At 35.6% G+C, this 21879-nt stretch overlaps 1 protein-coding gene across 1 annotated transcript in view; it reads right to left on the bottom strand.

Moving 5' to 3' along the window:
- The window catches only part of LOC106067015 (homeobox protein goosecoid-like), a 77205-nt gene extending 59462 nt beyond the window's left edge, over positions 1 to 17743 (bottom strand). The window contains exons 1-2 of the mRNA XM_013226117.2: positions 17259 to 17743; positions 7897 to 8501 (exon numbers count right to left, since the gene is read on the bottom strand). Coding sequence (XP_013081571.1) covers positions 7897 to 8305 — 409 coding nt within the window. The 5' untranslated portion in view covers positions 8306 to 8501; positions 17259 to 17743. The remainder of the gene's footprint in view (positions 1 to 7896; positions 8502 to 17258) is intronic.
- Between the last annotated feature and the right edge of the window lie 4136 nt (positions 17744 to 21879).

The following is a 21879-nucleotide window of genomic DNA, read 5'->3' as shown; positions in this document are numbered from 1 at the left end:
TCTACACAGTGCAAAGTTTGTACAACTGTAACACTAGCAAACTAGGTGCATTTTGTCACTGTCAGTGCATATCAATGTTATAGAGCACATAGAAAAATGGAACATACAAAGATGAATGTATAAACTCTAGAAAAGCAAGTACAATCTCAACACTTCCATGTTCTCTCTATAATTTCTAAATAGGACTTTAGGCTGAAGGCATTGTGATAAGATAAACTATCCGACGGAAATAGTTTAAGACTTTAAAGGGCGATATTTTAATTTTTCTTATTGACTTATTCTAGAATCTAGAAGCTATTAAAGTAAAAATTAGGACCGGCCAAAACAAAGGTGCATACTAGAAGTACTCCTTTAAGAGCTGACGACCTTGCCATCTAGGGGCAGATGGTGTAATGGCCATATGTTTCTATGACAGACGGCTAACGGGGTTGTCATGTGGCCAGGATAACGGCCAAAAAACAACAACTTTACTTTACCCTAGCTAATGTCAAGTACCATTAAAGTTGAGATAACTAAGGGGCGTCCTACAAATCCCGAAATTCAAAATTCCAGTCTTTACGGAGATTTTGTAACCCCATCGGTTAGGAAGTCAAACGATTTACGACACACACACACATATACACTCACACTTACACACACATATAGGCCCTAAATAAGTTTGTTGTTTTATGTTTCGGAGATTTTTCCAGAAACGAAGATTTTTATGTCCAGGGCGACGGACAGGGTTTTGAAATCGAGGCGACAAATCCAAAACGCATACTACACAACCAATTAAAAAGAAATAAACAAGTCATCAGAGTCTGAGCAATACCGGACATCAAGGAGAACTATTTACATTAGAGAATGTTGCTGCTTTATTGGAGATTTTTTACACTGGCGGGAAAACTATAAATAGCTCAGCTTTTTGGTGCATTCGGTGTACACAATAAAAGAAGTGCTGATATGGTATGTTTTTAAAGTGTATATGATAGTTTTTGTGTGCACCATTTAGCTCTACAGAATCCAATGTTCTCAGCTCTTCTATGATAGTTTTTGTGCACATTTTAGCTCTACAGAATCCAATGTTCTCAGCTCTTCCATTTGTAGTGCAAAATAATTTCAGTACGGAGGTAGTATTAGACTTTTATTCTATGATTGAAAACTTATTTAAAAACAAACAAGCATTATTATGGAGGATCTGAGACAGAGACGAATTCAGGATTCCGCAAATATTTCGAAAATTATAGCGTGTTTTTTTTTTCTTGTGTAACAATGAAGATGAAAAAAATATTTAAAAAAAATTGTTTCTTATTTGATAGTCAGCGTTATCCTTACATGTTGGTATTCTCAGGGGCGTAGCTAGGAATCTTCCATCATTTGGGTGCCCAGGGGGGCTCGACCTCTTTGGGGGCCCCTGCATTTTGCGTAATATTTATTTTTTTTAATGTAAAAAACACTCATTTGTGGGCCTCCCTCAAGTGCGAGTTTTGGGGGATTTTCAAATTCTTCCCCACTCTTCCCCCCACCTTAGCTAAACCACTGGATATTTTAGACCTAGGAAATTGACATGCTGGGAATTCACACGATGGAGCTTTTCTAAATGAGCTGGAACTCGAAATCAGAATTTATCTTTGAGGCTCTGCGTATTGAGTACCTGATGTTTTAATTACATTATTATTATTATTGTTATTGTTATTATTATTATTATGTTAAAAACGAACGAGTATTCATTCTCTGGCGCTGCCAGGGTTGAGTTTTGTTAAAGAGAAACAAAATTCATTGTAGTCTCCCTTTATCAGTTTCCACTGAGGGTGATGTTAGTGGTACATGTATGGCTGTAAGTTTTTACATCCAAAAGTTGTGTATATTGTCCGGCCCAGGAGGAGCTGTCCAGTTGTGAGGCTCTGATATAGCCGCTGTGACCTTATCAGCTGTGAAATCCTCATCAGGAATTTCTAGTATTTTAATTAGGACTCCCACCAGCGTATACACTTTTTTTTGTTATAAATTGTGTGCATTTAAAGAATGTGTTTTGTTGTACAGCCTGGTTTCCTATCTTCTACACTTCGTCACGGAGACATTGCACCAGAAAGTATGTACAAGCAACAATCTTACAAAGCCGTGTAGTGGGCCAGCGTTAAAAAAAAACAATAACGGATGGTTTAACAAAGTGACCAATACAACGGTCAACCCCCCCCCCCATTTTACTTCACCAAGTAATGTCAGGCATTCACTAGAGTTGGGTGGACATCAGGCGTCCCAAAAAATCCGGGAGTCTCAAACCCCAGCCTTCACTTTTTACTCTGTTCGACTGACGCTGCACAAATTGTGGTTGCACTTTTGTTCCCCCCCCCCCCGCCCCACATCACCTCAATAAGGTGATTATCAAAACTTATCTGCTAAAACTTATACGCCGTATTCAAGAAATCAAGGTATTAATAACATCCAGGGAGCGATTACTCTCGCCTCCATACTGGCCTAGTGTAAAGTGCACGTGACACAGCCTATTGTATAACACTGATAACAATAAGGAGCATGTGTGTGTGTGTGTGAGTGTGTTTTTGGTTGTGTTGCTGACAGGGGCGAAATGAAGAGAACAAAATGTGTGTGTGTGTGTTGGTGCTACATTTTTTTTCCCTCTTAGTTTGTGCTCGTCCCAGCGAAGCGTATAGAAAACAATACAAAACAAACAATCCACTTAGCCGGAACAATAAGCCGGAAACAGAATGGAGAAATAAATTAATGAACTGTGCAGGGCAGAACAATGAGCGGATATACGAGACGTACTGTGACGTCATTTCGGGGATTGATGATGTCGTCTCCAGGAGGAACAAAACAACGGGACTCGAGAAAAAATAATACAAATTTAGAGAATTTAAATATAAAAATAATATTTAAAAAATATAAAAAAACAACATAAAATAAATAAAAGGACTGATTGAACTCAAAATACAACCCTTTAACGACTTACAACAAACATAATATAAAAAAATCCTTTAAAAATTAACAAAAGAAGGCATTTCCAAAGGGAAGAACTCCAAATTCACAACTATATATCTAAATAGAGTAGAACTTATTTACTTTTTTTCCGATATCAAACAAAGTAATTAATTGCTAACTGGTAATTGATTAATTGGGTACAATAGATAATTGTTAAAATTTCAACTTAATCCGAGAAGGGCTGTGGGAGAAATAATATGAACAGTTATATGTGGGAGCAGAACCTTACATATTTAGCCATATTTAGGATTACTGAAGGATTAATGTTTCTTGTCGGTATCAAACAAATAATTAATTACCAGTAGTTAATTTACTGATTGTTTTTTTTATTTTATGCTTGTCTATGCCAATTAATTTTTGCGCAGAGTTTTAACTTAAACCTAGAAATACTGTGTAAAAACGTTTCAACGGAGTGAGTTGATAGAACTAATATAAGCTTTGTAAAAAATAATTAAGTAAAAAAAGTAACAACTCAACATTTTTTTTTTATTTGTCATTTTCAAAAATTAAGAGAAAAAAATGGCCAGTGTGGGGATCGAACCCAACACCATTTGCGATAATAGCGCGAAGCTCTATCATCTTAGCTAAATTTCAGCTTGAGATAATCGAATCAATTTTTTGAAATGTACTTTTTAGTACATACCATTTGTCACCAACTTTTTCTTTTTTTTTCTCTAACTCTGACCCTAACCCTGACCCTGACCCTAACCCTGACCCTAAAACTAAGAATAAAATTGTCAACACTTTTTGTTCACCGGATACACCAGTAAGTTATCTATTTATAGATATCCGACATATATGGAAATATATCAAACTAGACTTTGCTGTTCTTGTTTACCACATGACCTATGCTCATTTGATGTGATGCAGTAATGAGAGCCATCCTTAGTAATATATGGGCCCTGTGTATTCTTCTGGACCCAAACATACACACACACACACCAACTAAAATATTTTACATCTACCAAGTAATGAGATATTGGACGCAATAATTAACAGACTGGTTTTGAAAAAAAAAAAGCTTTTTTTAAATTTCTGTTAGTTCAGTGTCTCCCACGCTGTGTTCCGCGAGGACTGAGAAGGTGGACTAATGAACTAGCAGGCCACCACGGGAAGTAATCTGTCTATACAAATAAGCAAAAAGTGCCGTGAACTACTCAGAATGTGCAAAGTGTTCCGTTGAGGACAAAGTTTGAGAAACACTGTGTTAGTTTATTCATATGTGAAATACTGTACTCCTACTCCTACTGTATTCTGAATTGAAGACAATGCCTTATGTTTATTACTATAAGATTATTCTTGCTTCCTAAATAAAACATTGGGATGAATATTTTGTTCATTATCAATCAATATGAATATATCAATCAATATCTATTTGTTTTTGTCTTCAATTTGAACATTCTGTGTACAGAATATAGTAAATGGTTGATCAGCTATTCATGTAAAAAGTTATGTGATTTTTTGTAGCACTGCAGAACAATGTCTAAATACGTGCATTTATAGAGTTACGAAATGTGCATATGGTGGAAGTATTAGAGGGAGCGCTCTATGAAAGCGGTGCAACTATAACTAGAATCGGTTTAAGCAGTCATGAATAACTTAATACAGTTTACAGTCAGAAAAGTTAAAAGAAACATTTCTAAAGTTAATCATCTGTGACCTAAGGTATAAAATAAAGAAACAATTATATGGACATAGATCCTACATCTGTTACTAGCATGTTTTCTAAATATTATTTGAAAACAAATACACAACTAATTAGCAATGATGAAGCAGAATTAATACAATAATCAACTGCTACTCTTTGGATATTTAATTTGCAGCACTGATCTTTCAATTTATTGTCCATGACATTGATTTTTTATCTATTTATTTCTAATTCTCAATCTTTCTAAATCTCAATCTTTCTAAATCTCAATCTTTCTTTGTTTTTTTCTCTTACGTTTTGCCTCATGTTCCATTCTATTGCCCCCACATAGCTCCACATCGCCCCCCCCCTCTTTTCGTTGCCTAGGTTACTGTATTTTGTTGCATGTAGACCGGATCTTAAAAATTAAAATATACACAAAGATCAGATTACTCTGATTAATCGTGAAACTCCGCAATAACTTTAATGACATCCTAATGGTTTGAATGACTCGTGTTTATAAACATGAATCTACACTTTAAGTAGATGGTCATCACTGTGTGACTGTACAGATCTTATAATTAGAAATTCTGGAGCAAATTTTGGATTCAACTATTCCACACGTTTTTTTTTGTTTGTTTGTTTGTTTGTTTTTCAATCAGATGTAGTTTATCTAGTGTACATTTGACCTTTCCGTAACTATGTTTAGAAATGTCAAAGCTTCGAATGGCCCCAAAATCCTCCTAGAGAAGAAAAACTCTATGGAGAACTGCCCGATCTGGACACCACTGCGCGATTAATCTAAGATTATCTGAACGTTCCAACTTTAAAACATAAAATGAGAACGAAGAGGCAGACGCCGCCGCTGTAAACCCTTGATTTACTTCGACCTACAGATACACAGAATCAATTTTCCGAAAGAACGCGGGTACTCGGTTTTTTCATTTTTGGCAACTTTTTCCTCTGTCTATGAAGGTTATCGCTTTTTAAAAAAGTGAAATAGTAAAGATAATAAACTACCAAATGAGTGCTTATTAGTTTCACGTGAGGACACAGATATTAGAATAATCCCTTGGTTCAATTAGAAGTTTGATCGAAACATTTTGTCACAACTTGTCTCTTCCCTAAATACAAGCTCGCAAGAAGTTAATACGAGACGTCGGAGCCTGGCTCAGCCACCCCATTAGCCACCTTAACACGCCTCGTCTTCAGGGGCGAAGCTAGGATTTTTCCATCATTTGGCGGCCCGGGGGCTTGACCTCTATGGGAGCCCTGCATTTTGCGTAATATTTAATATTTACTGTAAAAAAAAAAACACATTCATTTGGGTCCCCCCTCAAGTGGGTCCCGGAGGGATTTACAAATTCTTTCCACCCCCTCCTCCACCCTAGCTACGCCACTGCTCGTCTTCTAGCATGCATGTCTAGAGCTTGTCTTTCTTCATGTGTTTTTGAACGACTTGTCAGAATTGTCAAAAGATATAAAATTTAACAAAATGAACATTATAAACAGCATGTTGAACATAGTCACTAAATAGATCTAGATAATATTTATGTTTTTGGCTAATGAATATGTAATGAACAGGATTTATGAGCTGCTCGTAGTTCGGATAATCTGAACATCTAATTTATTCACCTGTAAATTTATGCATCGCAGCAACGCGTCAGTGCGATTTTTTCCCCCTGACTTATCACAAATATTATGTATTTATTCATTTCATTAGTCTGAATGTTAACAGAGCATTGTGAGATTATAATGCGGATGCGGATTAAAAAAGGATGTTATTAGGTTTATGCGCTGAACAAGAATAAAAGGCTGGAGTATTAATACACTTACACACACAAAGCAAGGCTGGACGAATGGTTCTAACTTGTTCCTACCGTTCGATTCTAAAACAAACAATTTGATGTTAAAGAGTGGACTAATCTAATGATAAGCCGTCCTACTGTTATCTTGTCATTCTTATGCAATGGACTAATCCATTCGACTTAGTGCTAAGCTGTCCTTGTGTTATCTTGTCATTGTTATGCACAAACGGCAGAGATGCTGTTACCTCCCTTGTATCTGTATTTCTATTTTGAAAAAAGCTAGACATCTGCTTCTTAGACTTTGACCTGCCTCGATTTCAGAACATGTTTCTATTGAAGACATTAAAGCCTTTCATTCATGCGCACTTCCAGAAGAAAGAGAATACAGAATGAGTTTAGAGCACAGGCCTATATACCTAATTTATACAGGTCTGTGTTTTAGAGATATAACTATTTACATATATTTTGAGTTCTAGCGCACAGGCCTATATACCTAATTTATAGATCTATAGGTCTGTGGTTTAGAGATATAACTATTTACATATATTTTGAGTTCTAGAGCACAGGCCTATATACCTAATTTATATAGGTCTGTGGTTTAGAAATATAACTATTTACATATATTTTGAGTTCTAGAGCTACTAATTGTGATCGCTCTGTTGTTTACATGGCAGCCTCTTAGTTAAACCGAATGAAATAGTTCTCTTTAAGATGAAGAGTTCTGATTAGAGCCTATTAGTTTGTATTAGATTTAAAATGCTGTGATAGTGTAGTCAGGCGAGAAGATCATCTCTAGATCTATGTATCGACGTTTTGATTTCGTGCCAATAAAGTGTCGGGTGTCGAATGACAAACTTCGCCTACGACCGAATAGAACATTGCAACTCATTCGAATGACTTAGACAAAGAAAGAAACGAGTTGTCAAAATCAACCAGGAAAACAAATGACTGAGGGCTCAAATCTTTACTGAACACGCACGACTAAATAAATATATTTATATGTGTTAAGGCTTAAATCTATTTTTCGAAAGTAAAACTTAAATTTATCAGAAAAAAAAAAAAGAATATACAGACACATAATAGAAAGGCATTTCCTTCGAGTCCCAGTGTAAAATGTGCTGCTTATTACATGGCTCGAGACCATTCCATAGAGAAGGCCTGAACACTGTTATAGGCATAGGTCTGTACGATATTGGTCTACACTGCCCACACGTTGTGACGTTGCAGGCCTAGCTGTGACCTACATATTTGGTTAATCCTAGCGCAGACAAAGCCAGATATCTAAGCAGTTCTCTATTCGCCTTTGAATAGTTGCAAGATAATATAATAAGGATTAGTCATCTTTTTGTTTTTAATTAATTGTGAAAGTACATTAAAAATGTATGCCTGACGCTTAGCTCATGTTCTTTGATTCAGTTCTCAGGGGCGGAAACAAACATTACATACACAGACTAACAACACAATACAGAGGCGTGTACTCACCCAAAAGTTCTGGATGGTGCGGGTGAATTCCGGGATAGTGAAAGTAGGGAGACGGCCGGTGGGGCGCAGGAAAGCTTACGGGCCCCGGGCGGCTAAGGATGCTGTCTATGCTGAAAGGGCTCCCTGCCACAGTTCTCGGGGCCAGCATGGAGCTGAAGGTGGACTGGCAGGACTTCAGGTGCTCCGCCGTCAGAGCCGCCGAGAGGCCGAGCCCACCGTAAAAGTACGTAAGCGGGTGAAGGTGGTGGGGAAATGGGAGGCTGTCCAACACCCTGGCGGACGGGTGGAATGGCGAAGGGCGGGACGTGACATCTGAGACCATCTTAAGCTTGAGCTCCTTCTGGAGGCGCTCGTCGAAGACCAGGGGCGGCACACGAGGAGGCAGGTCCTTCTCTGGTGATCGCAGCATGATGTGGAAGATCACGTTGTCTTTGGGCAACCAAAAAACTTTAGAGCAACCAGTATATCCAAAGTTGTTAAGGATGGGACCACTCTTGGTTTGAAGAACGCACTGTGCAGAAGTTGGGGAACAGCCTCAGCTTAATTAGTCGGAAGATTCCAGAAGATTCCAAAAATATGCCTTGACTACGTTTTAAGTCATTTTCCTAAAAAAAAACAAAAAAAAACAACATTTAAACATTGCCACATTTGAAGGACATTTTTCTGCTAATAATTTGAGACACATAAAGTGGTAAAGCGCTTGGCTTCGGAACCGGGTGTCCCGGGTTTGAATAATGGTGAAGACAGGGATTTTTAATTTCGGGATCTTTGGGCGCCTCTGAGTCCATCAAGCTGCTGACATTAGTTGGGGGAAAAGGAAAGGCGGTTGGTCGTTGTGCTGGCCACATGACACCCTCTTTAACAGTGGACCACCGAACATATGACCTTTACATCTTCTGTACCGTAGACCGCAAAGTCTGAGAGGGGAACTTAAGGACAATCATGTATTTATTTGTTGATACTTTTAATTATTAGTCATGATTTTCACGTGGAATTGGAAGCACAGTTCTCTCCACGTTGTTTAGCTTTTAATTGTTACGATCCGCTGGACATTGTTTAAAGCAACAAATTTCAGGACTATGAAGCAAAATGAAGAAATGTGAAGAGATATAAAGTAACCTAAAGCAAAAAATTAAAAAAAAAAACAAGTTTACAAAGACAGTTTGTGTGGACTCAAACTCAAAATCAGCCCCGAAATGGTCCGCTAAGACAGTTTCAAAGGCAGGTTTCAATATTTTTTTAAAAGAATATCAGAAACTATATACTACAAATTATCAACAACTGAGGAGAGATACAAAATGAAGAAACGTGCTCGTGTTAAAAGTGATAGCGATACAGTTCTATTGTTCGACAAACGACTTTTTGCATAGTTTATTTTAAAAATGAAATTTTTCGCTTTCAGAAAAGAAATAAGTAGCCGTTGCATCAAACTTTGAAAGGTCTAAATATTATGATATCGGATTTTCCATATCTTTTCTAGTTTACGTGATCTAAACGGGATTGTTTTGTAAAGGGTCAATCTCTTATTCAAATCCTCAAGAAAAGGACATTTCGTAAAAGAAAAAAAAAATTCCCTTGGTTAAGTGTCCTCTGATATTTATGCTGCACCACAGTTCACGTGATAATATGAAAAACTACTTATTAATTGTTATTTTAAATTATGTCCAACTTACACACATACTAACTAGATTTTTTCTCTTTAAAAAAAAATAGTAAACATTTTTTGTGTGTAAATATAGTACTTTGTATAAAGGACTTACATAACTTCACAATTCAAATGTAAAAAAAAAATTTTGCCAAAAAAAAAAAAAACTAAATGTGTTAAAAATATGGTATATAGGTATCTCCCCTATTAAAGAGCCTCCCGTGTTTGTTACTATTAATAGTGAATAGTTGTAAAAGTGGTGTATTTTTAATGAAAAAAACTGCTTGCGTAAGTTATTTAAAAATTAGATTTTTCGCTTTCAGAAAAGACAAAAGTAGCCGTTTCATCAGAACTTTGAATGGTCTAAAACAGGGGTGGGCAAATTACGGCCCGCGGGCCACATGCGTCCGCCGAAGTCTTTTATGCTGCCCGCCGACGCCTAGAGAAATCAGGTGTTCCCACACATTACACATATAAAAATGCAAATATATTTAAATAAATAATTGTAAATATCTATAGATCTAGAAATTGTTGAAACTTTTGATTCTTATCACTTATTATGAAGAGGCTAAAGAAACATTGTCTTAAAACGTCATTCTAAAAAGTTTAAAGGAAAAGAAGATTATTCTTAATGGCAATATTTCGAAACATTCAGTCAAAGACAAACACTAGCCAGTATTTATTCAATTCTATCAAAAACTTTGGTGAAGGTTTTGGGTCGGCATGTACAAGATGGCTAGTGTAACAACTAATGGATCTCATGTTTTGACTAAGAAAAACAGGCTTTTTAATAAAATAAAGCATTGAATATCAAATATATTGTTGGAATTGATTTCTCAATGATCTTATTATTGTCACAGGGCCAGCCTTAGGCATAGACAAACTGCTTAGGGTCAGCAATTGGTGAGGGCATTGCACTAACTTTTTTTTTTTATTTTATTTGAGGCCAAATAATTCACTTTGCCTAGGGCCTCCAATTATCTACCGGCCATGACTGGCAGTTCTGAGAAGTACTTTAAGATTTGGAACAAAACATTCCTATGTTCGGTTACACATGTAGTATCCGCTGGCCTAGAAGAATATGGAATCTCAAGGAAGAAATAGTTAGGTTCATTGAAGGACATTGATTGCGACTTTGTTACTAATATTTCTAATGAAGAGTTGAAGACAGACTTCATGTTTATCATTGGAGACATTGCAATGTTTTGTTTGCAAATGAAATGTATCTGCATCTTAAATCTTTTCAAACAAAATTATTCCACTTTTTGAGGCAGCGAGTGAAATCGGGCTTTATCATTTTCCTTAGCTGAAAGCTGAAACTATTTCTAGTGAAATGGTAGAAAGTACAAGACTTATTTGGATTCCTTGATTGTGGAGTTTGAAAGCAAATTTTAAGACGTCAAGAACTTGGAACCAGTTTTCAATACCATCAGTTCACCATTTAATGCAGAAGCTTTATTTAGCCCCAGATGACATACCTCCAAGCAAATTATGACTTGGAAGAGTAATTCCGGTGAGTTCTTCCAAAGAAGTTTCATGCCTGCCAGCAGCTGTATTCCCATATTTAAGAAAACTTTGCTGCGAAGTTTTCACATTATCCGGAACCTAATTCATCTGTAAACACGCTTTATTTCGTTTGTTTGAAAATTATGAAGTGTTAGAACAGGTCGATGCTCACTGACTGAAATTTGACAGCAGTCGCAAGAACATAACAACTAGTAAACTAGTTCTACAGTTTCAGAACATTAAGCACGGATGTAAACAGTTAAATGCTTCACATTCAGTACAATTGTATATTTGTGGTGTAATGTTGGGATGTACAAAGACAATAACAAAATTTAAAAAATTATTCGTAAAATTAGTTCAAGAAATTGCTAACTGTTGTTGTAATTCCTCAATTGGGAGTTTAAAAAAATAATTATGCGGCCCGCCAGTCCCCAAATTTTTTTAATGCGGCCCTCGGTAGAAAAAGGTTGCCCACCCCTGGTCTAAAATATTATGATGTCGGATTTTCACTAACTTTTCTAGTTTCTGAGATCTAAACGGAACGGACGGACAGACGACAGATGGACGGACAGACATTCCACACAAAACTAATAGCGTCTTTTCCCCTTTCGGGAGCAAAAAAAACAACACTGCGTGTTCGAAATCGTAACACATTTTTCTTTATTAAAACATAATTTTAGTAGGAATCAGAGAATTTTCACACGATGTATGTAATTGACTTTAATATAATTAGTAACATCAGGGCCGGCCCTAACAATTGCGGGGCCATATGCGAAACTGATTGCGCCGGCCCAGTCTGGGTAGGGATAAGCATAGTGTCAAAATTAAGATTTTGTATTAGAAAATACATTCGTCTTTACAAAACATTTTTATTAAATGAAAGCTGACAATGCCGTTGTTTGTTTTTCTTTTTTTTTTTTTTTTTTTATTGCGCGTACGATTGGCACCCCATAATGACAACTTTGTCTATTTTTCAGGAGATTTTCATAATTTCAGATGTCCAGGACTTTTTCGTATATTTTCCATTTTCAGGAGATATCCAGGAGGTCCTGGAAAATCAGGAGCCTGAGACCCTGTTATTATATATCATTTAGTATGTTTCAATTTAATAATTAGCGCTGGGCCTATGAAAGTGCGGGGCCCACTATGGCTGCATAGGTTGCAGTAGCCTAAGGCAGGCCCTTAGTAACATAGGTAACGTTTCTTGCGATAGGTATTCAAATGACAACTAACAATAATAACGCATTATCTGCATCAATTTTAAAGGAAATTATGTTAGACACATTTTAATCAAATTAGAAACACCGGTTATAGAACGAAAAATGCTGTTGCTGTCGTTGCTGTCGTTGAAATGAGTTTAAAAGCTGAACTTTCTACCCGAGAAAAAGAAAGAATATAATGAATACTAGAGTTATTTTTCTTGAATTAGAATAGGACTAGCTTTTTATTATTATTATTATTATTATTTTGATTCTTATTTTTTTATTTTTGTTATCAATAAGCGAGACTTTTAAATTTAAAATCTTCTGTTCATCTTGTATTGCTTATTCAATCAGCGCCAAGTCGTACGTCGTTGTTTTACTTGAAAAGGCAAATCTCTGTTCATCGCTGGTCTCATTGATGTCTCTCCTGACAACGTGATGCTAACATAAACATTTCTTCTAGCTTCAGAGTAGTTAAAAGCAGACGTTTTTTTATTCTGCTTTCTGTCCGTCTGTCTGTCACGTTAAGATCTCAAAAACTGAAAGCAATAATGAAAATCTGATTTCACCGCCATGTTCATTTCGTCCCAAGGAATTCAAGATCATTGGACACTTTTGGTGTCTTAAGAGCGAACTCTTTGGTTCTTAAAGTTACGCAAGTCAATACATACACAGACAGATCCAACGTTCGTGCATGTAAAACATTTTAAAAAACAAGACCGAAAAAAAAACGATTCGAAATATCCAATAGTTCATGGGATCATTATATATTTTTTATTCAATTATGAAATCTAGTGAGTGATAATATTGATCTCCTGATAGTAAGTACGAGGTCACTATTGTCATTGTGAGCAAGATTTGAGTTTTAGGTATGACCACAGACCTATATGTATAGTAGACTATATCTAGAGGCGCCAATGTCCTGAAATAGAGTGTTGGTTTGTAAAGTAGTTATAAGAAGTAAAATGCTGTTTTTCAAACCTATCCTATATAACATATAATATGCATAATATAAATGCGGTACAAGTGTGTAGATGGGAAGACAATGACTCTGAAGATAAGATGATTCTCTTAAATTCCAGAAGACGACCAGATTCCCTGGAATGACCACTACTCTCTCAGTTTCTCAGAAATGATTATAAATCTCTCAAATCCCGGGAGTGATTATAAATCTCTCAAATCCCGGGAGTGATTATAAATCTCTCAAATCCCGGGAATGATTATAAATCTCTCAAATCCCGGGAGTGATTATAAATCTCTCAAATCCCGGGAATGATTATAAATCTCTCAAATCCCGGGAGTGATTATAAATCTCTCAAATCCCGAGAATGATTATAAATCTCTCAAATCCCGGGAATGATTATAATCTCTCAAATCCAGGGAATGATTATAAATCTCTCAAATCCCGGGAATGATTATAAATCTCTCAAATCCCGGGAATGATTATAAATCTCTCAAATCCCGTGATTGATTATGAATCTCTCAAATCCCGTGTACAACAACGTATGCTCTGAGCTTTGAGGCCGTAGAGTGGCATGAAACAACTATCAAACGCTAATATACATACGATTAGTTACATGGAGTCACGTGATCGGTACGTACTACACCCGGAACTTGATCCGGATTTGATATAGGAGATCGATGTTCATAATGGTGACACGGTAACAGCGACATTCTTTTTGAATGAATTCGTTTATTTATTTGTTAACAAATAGTTTCCAAATGTTAGTGTGCTATACGTGGACACATGAATCTTGAAAATCAATATTTACATTTTAATTAGTACCTATAATTGTATTCATGAATTATATATATATAAGGTCTGATCAAAGATATATCTATATTATGATATATTATTGTAATATTTAAAATAGATACATTGTATTTTATGTTTATTATATTGATGTTTTATATTGTTCTTTTAGCCTTAAACGTTTTGCTGTTTTAATCATAACACTCTAAAAATATATCATAAAGTCATTACAGTAACTACAAACAGCAGCCTTCACTCACTACACTAGACATCATTTACTGTAACTAATTTCTTACTTTGTCATTATATAAGAGGGAACCAATTCAAACAAAATTAAAATAAGAAAGAACAAAAGACTGGACATTGAAAGCTGTTATCTTAAAACACTGGATCTAACATTGAAAGTTGTATATATTAAACACTGGAGCTAACATTGAAAGTTGTATATATTAAACACTGGAGCTAACATTGAAAGTTGTATATATTAAACACTGGAGCTAACATTGAAAGTTGTATATATTAAACACTGGAGCTAACATTGAAAGTTGTATATATTAAACACTGGAGCTAACATTGAAAGTTGTATATATTAAACACTGGAGCTAACATTGCACTGAAATATATTTATAGCTCACTTGTATATTGAAATATCATAAATGCACTCTATTTTATATTAACTGTATCACCAAGTTTTGGTTTAATAAACGATTATATATAACATCTATGTGTGTGTGTGTGTTCGCCTGATATAATACTGGGTGTAGATTTCTTTTGAAAAACACGGAGAGAGATAGACAACGAACACATAAGTCAAAGATTAAAAAATTCTATATTTTCGAACAGTTTTTTGCTTTTCTCAAATATTCACAAGAATATTTTTTTCGGTAACGTTTTTAAGGCATAATATTTCATTTTTCTAGAATTTAATTTTTGTGACATAATGTTTTGTACATAGACATATATATATATAGACTGGACGATAAAGAACAAATTATTATCGGAAATATTTGGGAAAAGATAAGTTTGTAGATCCACATCACAAACCTATATATATTTGCCTATGTCTATGATTATGAAACAAAGACAAAATATTGGGAATATGGCAGTTTTGTACTTTTCAAAACTAAAGATCAAAGGTATATATATTGGCTGAAATGTTAGTCCTAGAATTTATAGCATAGCTCAATCGCCGCCATTTTTTTTTCACATAGATATAGTACATAAAACATATCTGACTTCCCCCAGATATAAATAACTTCCTACTTCCAGTCTATATTTATTTATGTCTATGGTTTTGTACCATAAAAGAAGTTTCATTCTAGACACTTAGGAAAGTTTTTACTTGAAATCAAAGAGACATCTACACAAAAATTGTGAAATGTTTTTTTTTCTTGCAGTGGTCCATTTAGAAATATTTATATATCATTGAATAATATGAACTGGTGCCAGTTTTACCACAGTGAAATACTAGCACAAGGCCTCATCATTTACAAAATATGCATACTAATTAAAAGGAAAAAAAAAGGGAAACGAGATGAAATCTACAAGTAGCCGACCGACTCAGTCTCTTGATTTAGAAATATGACATATAAGCATTTATCTGCCTAAATGTGCACAGCGCACCGGCCGTATATATATATATATATAAATTTAAATTTAGAATGAAGATGGAAAAAAAAGTGCTCTTGAAATGTCACTACTGGTACTACATATTATTTTTTTATTCTTATTTCGAATGTTTAATTATAAATTTGATGTTACGATCACATGATTTTCTTTTCGAAATCACAATTAACGAAATATTTTGCTGGTAAATTACAAAAAAAAAAAAAAGTTGAGTAGTTGAACTAACTAAAACTCTAATTGACCAACTTATTGCTGCAATTTACGCTTCAAATTACTCGCAACCAAATGTTTCTATGAAGGACTTTTTAAATATTAGAAACATTTTCATTTAGGACGATTTAGGTACACCATTTCCATGGTCGAAATTCTACCAAAAAAACAAAGTTTTATTTTAATTTAATTTCTTTGTATTACAATGCCTAAGTTATGATTATTTCGGGGCAACATTTTAATGATTTTGAAAACTGACCTTCAGAATTTAAGAGGAAATAATTATTTAGGAATTTTTTTTTTATTTTATTAAATGTTTTTAAGTTAAGCAAATAAACTCTTAAGAAAATGGTAAAAGTAAATAAACTGGTCTAGATAAAAAAAAACATTATTGTTTTAAAAACAAAAAACATCTTATTTCTCAATGCTGTCAGTTTAGCACTTAGATTGGAACTAAGGTCAAGTAAAACAAAAAGTAAGATCTAATCTCATAACAAAACAAACAAAGTGAAATTTCGAAAATGACATCATCATTTAATTATCCCTCAGTGAACTAGAAAAAAAAAATGAGCTAAAATTTAGCTCTAAATCTTGAAATATCGCATGAACTATTGACCAAAGACCTAGTGCTATGAATAATTTAACAAATGTTGCCCAGCGGTCACTGATATTGGTCTAGATCTAGACTATTCTAGACTGGTCTTAATAGAGTTAGACTAGATCTAGCTTAGATTTGTTCTAGATCTAGATATCTAGATCTAAACTGTTTCCAAGTGAATTAAATTAGTTTATCTCAAAAATATGTATATCGAAAGGCCTTTATTTGTATACAATAAAAATGACATAATTTTTGTATGTAACTGAAACTCTGAAGGGTAACGGCACTATTTATCTAATGGGTAACAATTCTTTGAATACAATTGAACTTCAACCCCCAATGCTTTATTTTTGATTGATTATTCTATATTTTAAACCCGCATGGAGAAATAGGTTATATATAAATATCAGTCCTGTTCTAATTGATCAACTAAATGCGATTGCAGTTCAGTTAATTTAATTCAATGTAGATCTAGAGTATTAGACAAACATTATTCTATATTTACCATACCTATTTTATTACCATTATTATGTTGATATACTTTTAATAAAAACCACGCGTTACTCATGTAATACCATACAACATAAAATTTCAGCTAAAAAAATATATAAACCAAATGGTTTCACTTCAGTGTTTCTACTCAGTACACAAAGTGAGAATATATTTTTTTACATGTAAATGTGATATATATATATGCTAGTTGTATGTGTACTAATTAGATTTGATTAGTTTTAAAGTTATTTAAAATATCTATCTATCCAACTGAGATCTGTTGATCTACGTCCAAGTCGGCCACATTCAATACAAACATATAAAACTTACTGATTGTTTTGGTTGGTCAAAGTCAGTACCAATATCTTCACTGGTATAATAATACTAACGTCAAACCAGATATGTATATAGCAGACAGAACAATTTGTCAACTGTGGTGGAGAATATCCAAGTTTTAAATCTCTTTTAACCTTGGCTGTCAGAAATCAGGCGAGACTGTAGGTCCTGACAATCTCCAAACACTAACTGTCAGTGGCAGTGATAGGTCCTATATAAGTTACACCTCACTGCAGATCGATTGTAAGAATGTAAATCCAAATATGGCGATCCAGGAAAACAAAAGTGTGAACTGATAAAGGGAGGAGGTCATCTCATGCAAGAAATCGCCTGGAATGGTGGAATTGTTTTTTGTTTTAAACTGCCAAGTTTTTCTTTTTTTTTTTAAGCCATTATTACGGGGCTAGAGCTAACCGGGTCCCGCAAAGGCCAACGACTCTGAGGAGTATTGACTAACGATTCTGAGCTCAACGGAGCGTGTCGAGCAACCTGATTGGTTACTTGGGAAACAATAGAGTCTGTTCTTCTGACCCCTTTTACTGTTATTCGCAAAGAAAAGAGAGATTAGGGCCAACCCACTGAGTTGAAGGTGCCGTCTCTAGTCACAGCCTACCGGATCATCTCTTTCAATGCTTGAGGTGGATTGACGACTTTGAGGGCGTGGCTACGTTAATCGCCGTCCAATCGCGTATCACCCTTGGATTTTGACACCCATCTCATTCTTTCTTTCCACCCATCTCTGTTTTAATCAAATAATCACCTCATTTCTCCCCTCCCTTGGCGTAACTCCCCCCCTCCCAACACACCCCAATCCAGTTGTTCGATGGTTTATTTTACGCTCGTGTTTAAATAAGGAGTGGGTGTGGCGGGGGGGGGGCGCAGCTAGCGGTAGAGTGGACTAGCAGAAATCAAATTAACCGGCACCCGAGCTACATTTCTGAACTCGAGAAAGTATCGCGTCTTCGCTTAGTCCGCTAGATGGCACTTCAAGTCCTTCACCTTCCATTGGCGAGCAGCAGATAAAGGGAGGGAATCCCAAAGATTTGAAGCAGCTAGTTCATCAAGACGATTGAGCGAAAAGCCTTCAAACTACTCGGACAACAATTCCGTGTGATTCTTCGTGCCCCCATTTCGTTCACGTCACTGGCACTCGGCTCTCTCCGTGGGGCGAGTCAATAATGCAAACAATAGCCCTGAAATGTTTCACACAGAAATCTTGAAATAAACTAACACTAGTTCACCAATAGTGAACCAATAGTGAACCAATAGGTCCATGAGAAGTAACAAGCGTTCTCTCTCTCGACATAATAGCAGTATATAGCGTTAAGTATTAAGCTTCTTAAATCTAGATCTATGTTTATTCAGGTTTATCTATGTGTATCTATATTTATCTATGTTTATCTTTGTTTTGGTCGTTATCTGAGGAGCGACGATTTTTGTTCCTACAGTGATTTGGAGACTAACGACATGCATGGACGGTCCATAATTTTATTTTTAAGGCAATGTCTGGCTGGGTGGCATTAACCGCTTCGCTAACTAATTGAGAAGCTCGGGTTCGAATCCCGATGTAGACTAAGAATTTGTTAGATCAAGATTTTATTCGTGACTATGTTTGCTGAGCGCCTAAAGGATGGGCAGAGACTGTCTCAGATTGGACTTGTGACGTGGCAACGAACTATTGGTCTAAACTTCCCAGGGGTTGCGACGTCACAGGTCAGTGTTCAGGCCTTCTATAACGATTGGTCATGTGACATACGAAAATAGTTCGGGAATTTCCGATCACTTTCTTTCACTATCGACTAGATTCTGAAAGTATTCTCGTGGGCAGGGCATACATTGAAGAGACAAGAACTGTGTCCCAGATCAAAGAGACTATCTCAAGAGTCAGGGGCACCAGTATTATTTATAAGGCAAGATACAAAGATATGTATCCAAGCAAAGATAAGCTCTAAGCCAGATGTGGTCAAAGTATGGACTATACCCCACTAACAAATCCGTAAAATCTTTATTTAATGAATGTTTGTACTTAAGTGTTTGGTATAGTCATACACTATTTTGAATTACAAGAAAAACACACTTTCAGACCGCAAGTAAAGTTAATATGTTTTTATTGCCGACAGTTAAATAGGGTGTCAGGTTGACAGCACAACGACCATCCGCCATTACTTCTCCAACATAAGTTAGGTACCCATTGGAATTCGATGGGCATATATGGTGTATATATGTTGTATATATGTTGGATTTAAATTGGATTCTCAAAAAATTGATCATCTTAAAAGAACAATTGTCACGATTTAAGATTTACTATTTTTAGAGCTAATCCCTTGAACCTTTTGCTATACTATAGCGGGATAATATAACAACACAGTGGTAACAAAATATAACAACACAGTGGTAACAAAATATTATAACAACACAGTGTAACAAAATATAACAACGCCTTGGTAACAAAATATAAAAACACAGTGGTAACAAAATACTATAATAACACAGTGTAAGAAAATAAAACAAAACAGTAGTAACAAAATATAACAACACAGTGGTAACAAAATATTATAACTACACAGTGTAACAAAATATAGCAACGCCGTGGTAACAAAATATGACAACATAGTGTAACAAATATAACAACACAGTGGTAATAAAATATAATAACACAGTGTAACAAAATATAACAACACAGTGTAATAAAATATAACAACACAGTGGTAACAAAATATAACAACACAGTGTAATAAAATATAATAACACAGTGTAACAAAATATAACAACACAGTGGTAACAAAATATAACAACACAGTGGTAACAAAATATAACAACACAGTGGTAACAAAATATAACAACGCCGTGGTAACAAAAGTAATAGCACAATGTAATAATAGAAAAATAACACTTAACTGTTCATTATATTTTCCTCTCTCTCTCTCTCTCTCTCTCTCTCTCTCTCTCTCTCACGTTTTGTGGAATACAATATCCCTAGGAAATAGTTTTGAACAAAAGAAATGGAAAATTAGACAAAGTTTGTAAGTACACTGTTTCTTCCTTCTAACATATTGAAATATGTAATATAGTTAGGAGACTGGTCATAGTTCTTGTTTATGTAATTATTTTGTGTGTATATTCTTTCTATTGTACCGAAATAAGTTTAGTTTGTAACTGGATACAAGTTGTACTCTTATTGTAAAAAATGGTATAATATATTTGTATAAAATATAAAAATGTAATGTTAGAAAACAATTCATAGCCTTTGCATACAATATGCATACTTAACAGGCTTAGGATTGGCTCAGATCGGATCGGATAGGATATGGATTTAATCGGATCTGATCAGATCGTCGTTAAAAAAAAAAGGGTCAGCAGGCCTATGTGGATCGAACACAATACGTTCGCGTTATAGTTGTGATCTTACAATCTTGACATTAAATGCATGACATTACACGTTTGAACTCTCATGCATGACGTTGTATGTGTGACCTAATTGACAATCGTTATATGTGTGACCTAATTGACAAGACGTTGTATGTGTGACCTAATTGACAATCGTTATATGTGTGACCTAATTGACATGACGTTGTGTGTGTGACCTAAATGACAATCGTTATATGTGTGACCTTATTGACAAGGCGTATGATCTTACAGGTATGACCTAACATGTTTGACTAATACCGAGGCTACTCTAAAAATGGGATTGATGCTCATATGTCCACTAATACAGGGCACAAGGCAACCGATTCGCTACTTTCCATTCGACTTTTGGACAAAAACATGGAAGGGGGGGGGGGGGGATGTCGCTTTGTACGTTTCCGTACCGAGACCATTTTTTTCATTCAGTATGTCAAAAACCTACAAAAAATGTTTACATTTTTGTGAGGGTCCGGTTAATCCTTATGTCTTATCAGGGCCTTAGGAGCGTATACTTTTACAGGGTACGAAATCCCCCTTTGGTGCAAGTAAAATCCTTCCACCCCCATGCTAAATCACAAGTTGTTTTGTGAAGCTGAGTAAAAGTACAGTATTCCTTCCAGACCTTGCGATGGCGTAAAGGTCATCTGCTTTATGTCTTTCGTCTAACGAGGTGTTACGTGGCCAGCATAACAACCGCATTTACTTCCCCTCAAGTAATGACAGGCAGCCATTAGAGTTGGGTGGACTCGGGGGCGTCCTAAAAATCCCGAAGTTTATCGAGATTCGAACCCCAGCCCTTCGGTTTGGAAGCCAAGCGCTTTAACGCTCAACCATCACTCCCATAGAAATTTATTAGATTTGTATTAAGATCCCAATTGAATCATTCAATCATTATGCTCCTGACATTGTCCTGGCAGCAATAGGTCACGGCTAATAACGGCAACAAGTTCTACAGTTACTAGACAATGTACGGTACTTAGTCACTGTAGAGTCAAAAGGACCCTTTATACTCCTCGCGCACTCCCGCCCCCTCTCTCTATTTCATTCTATCCACGCCCCCTACAATTCACTCAGTTCACTCCATTAGAAAACTCCATGCTACAAAAGAATGAATCAAAGAATGTAAATAACAGATCTCAAGTCTATATTGTCCAGGTGTGGATATCTGGCATTAGAGTGGACTTTGTGGTCATCAGGCCAACAGCATTTG

The sequence above is a fragment of the Biomphalaria glabrata genome, chromosome 3 (genome assembly GCF_947242115.1).
Source record: "Biomphalaria glabrata chromosome 3, xgBioGlab47.1, whole genome shotgun sequence".
NCBI lineage: Eukaryota > Metazoa > Mollusca > Gastropoda > Planorbidae > Biomphalaria > Biomphalaria glabrata.
This window is presented reverse-complemented; position numbering and strand designations above follow the sequence as displayed.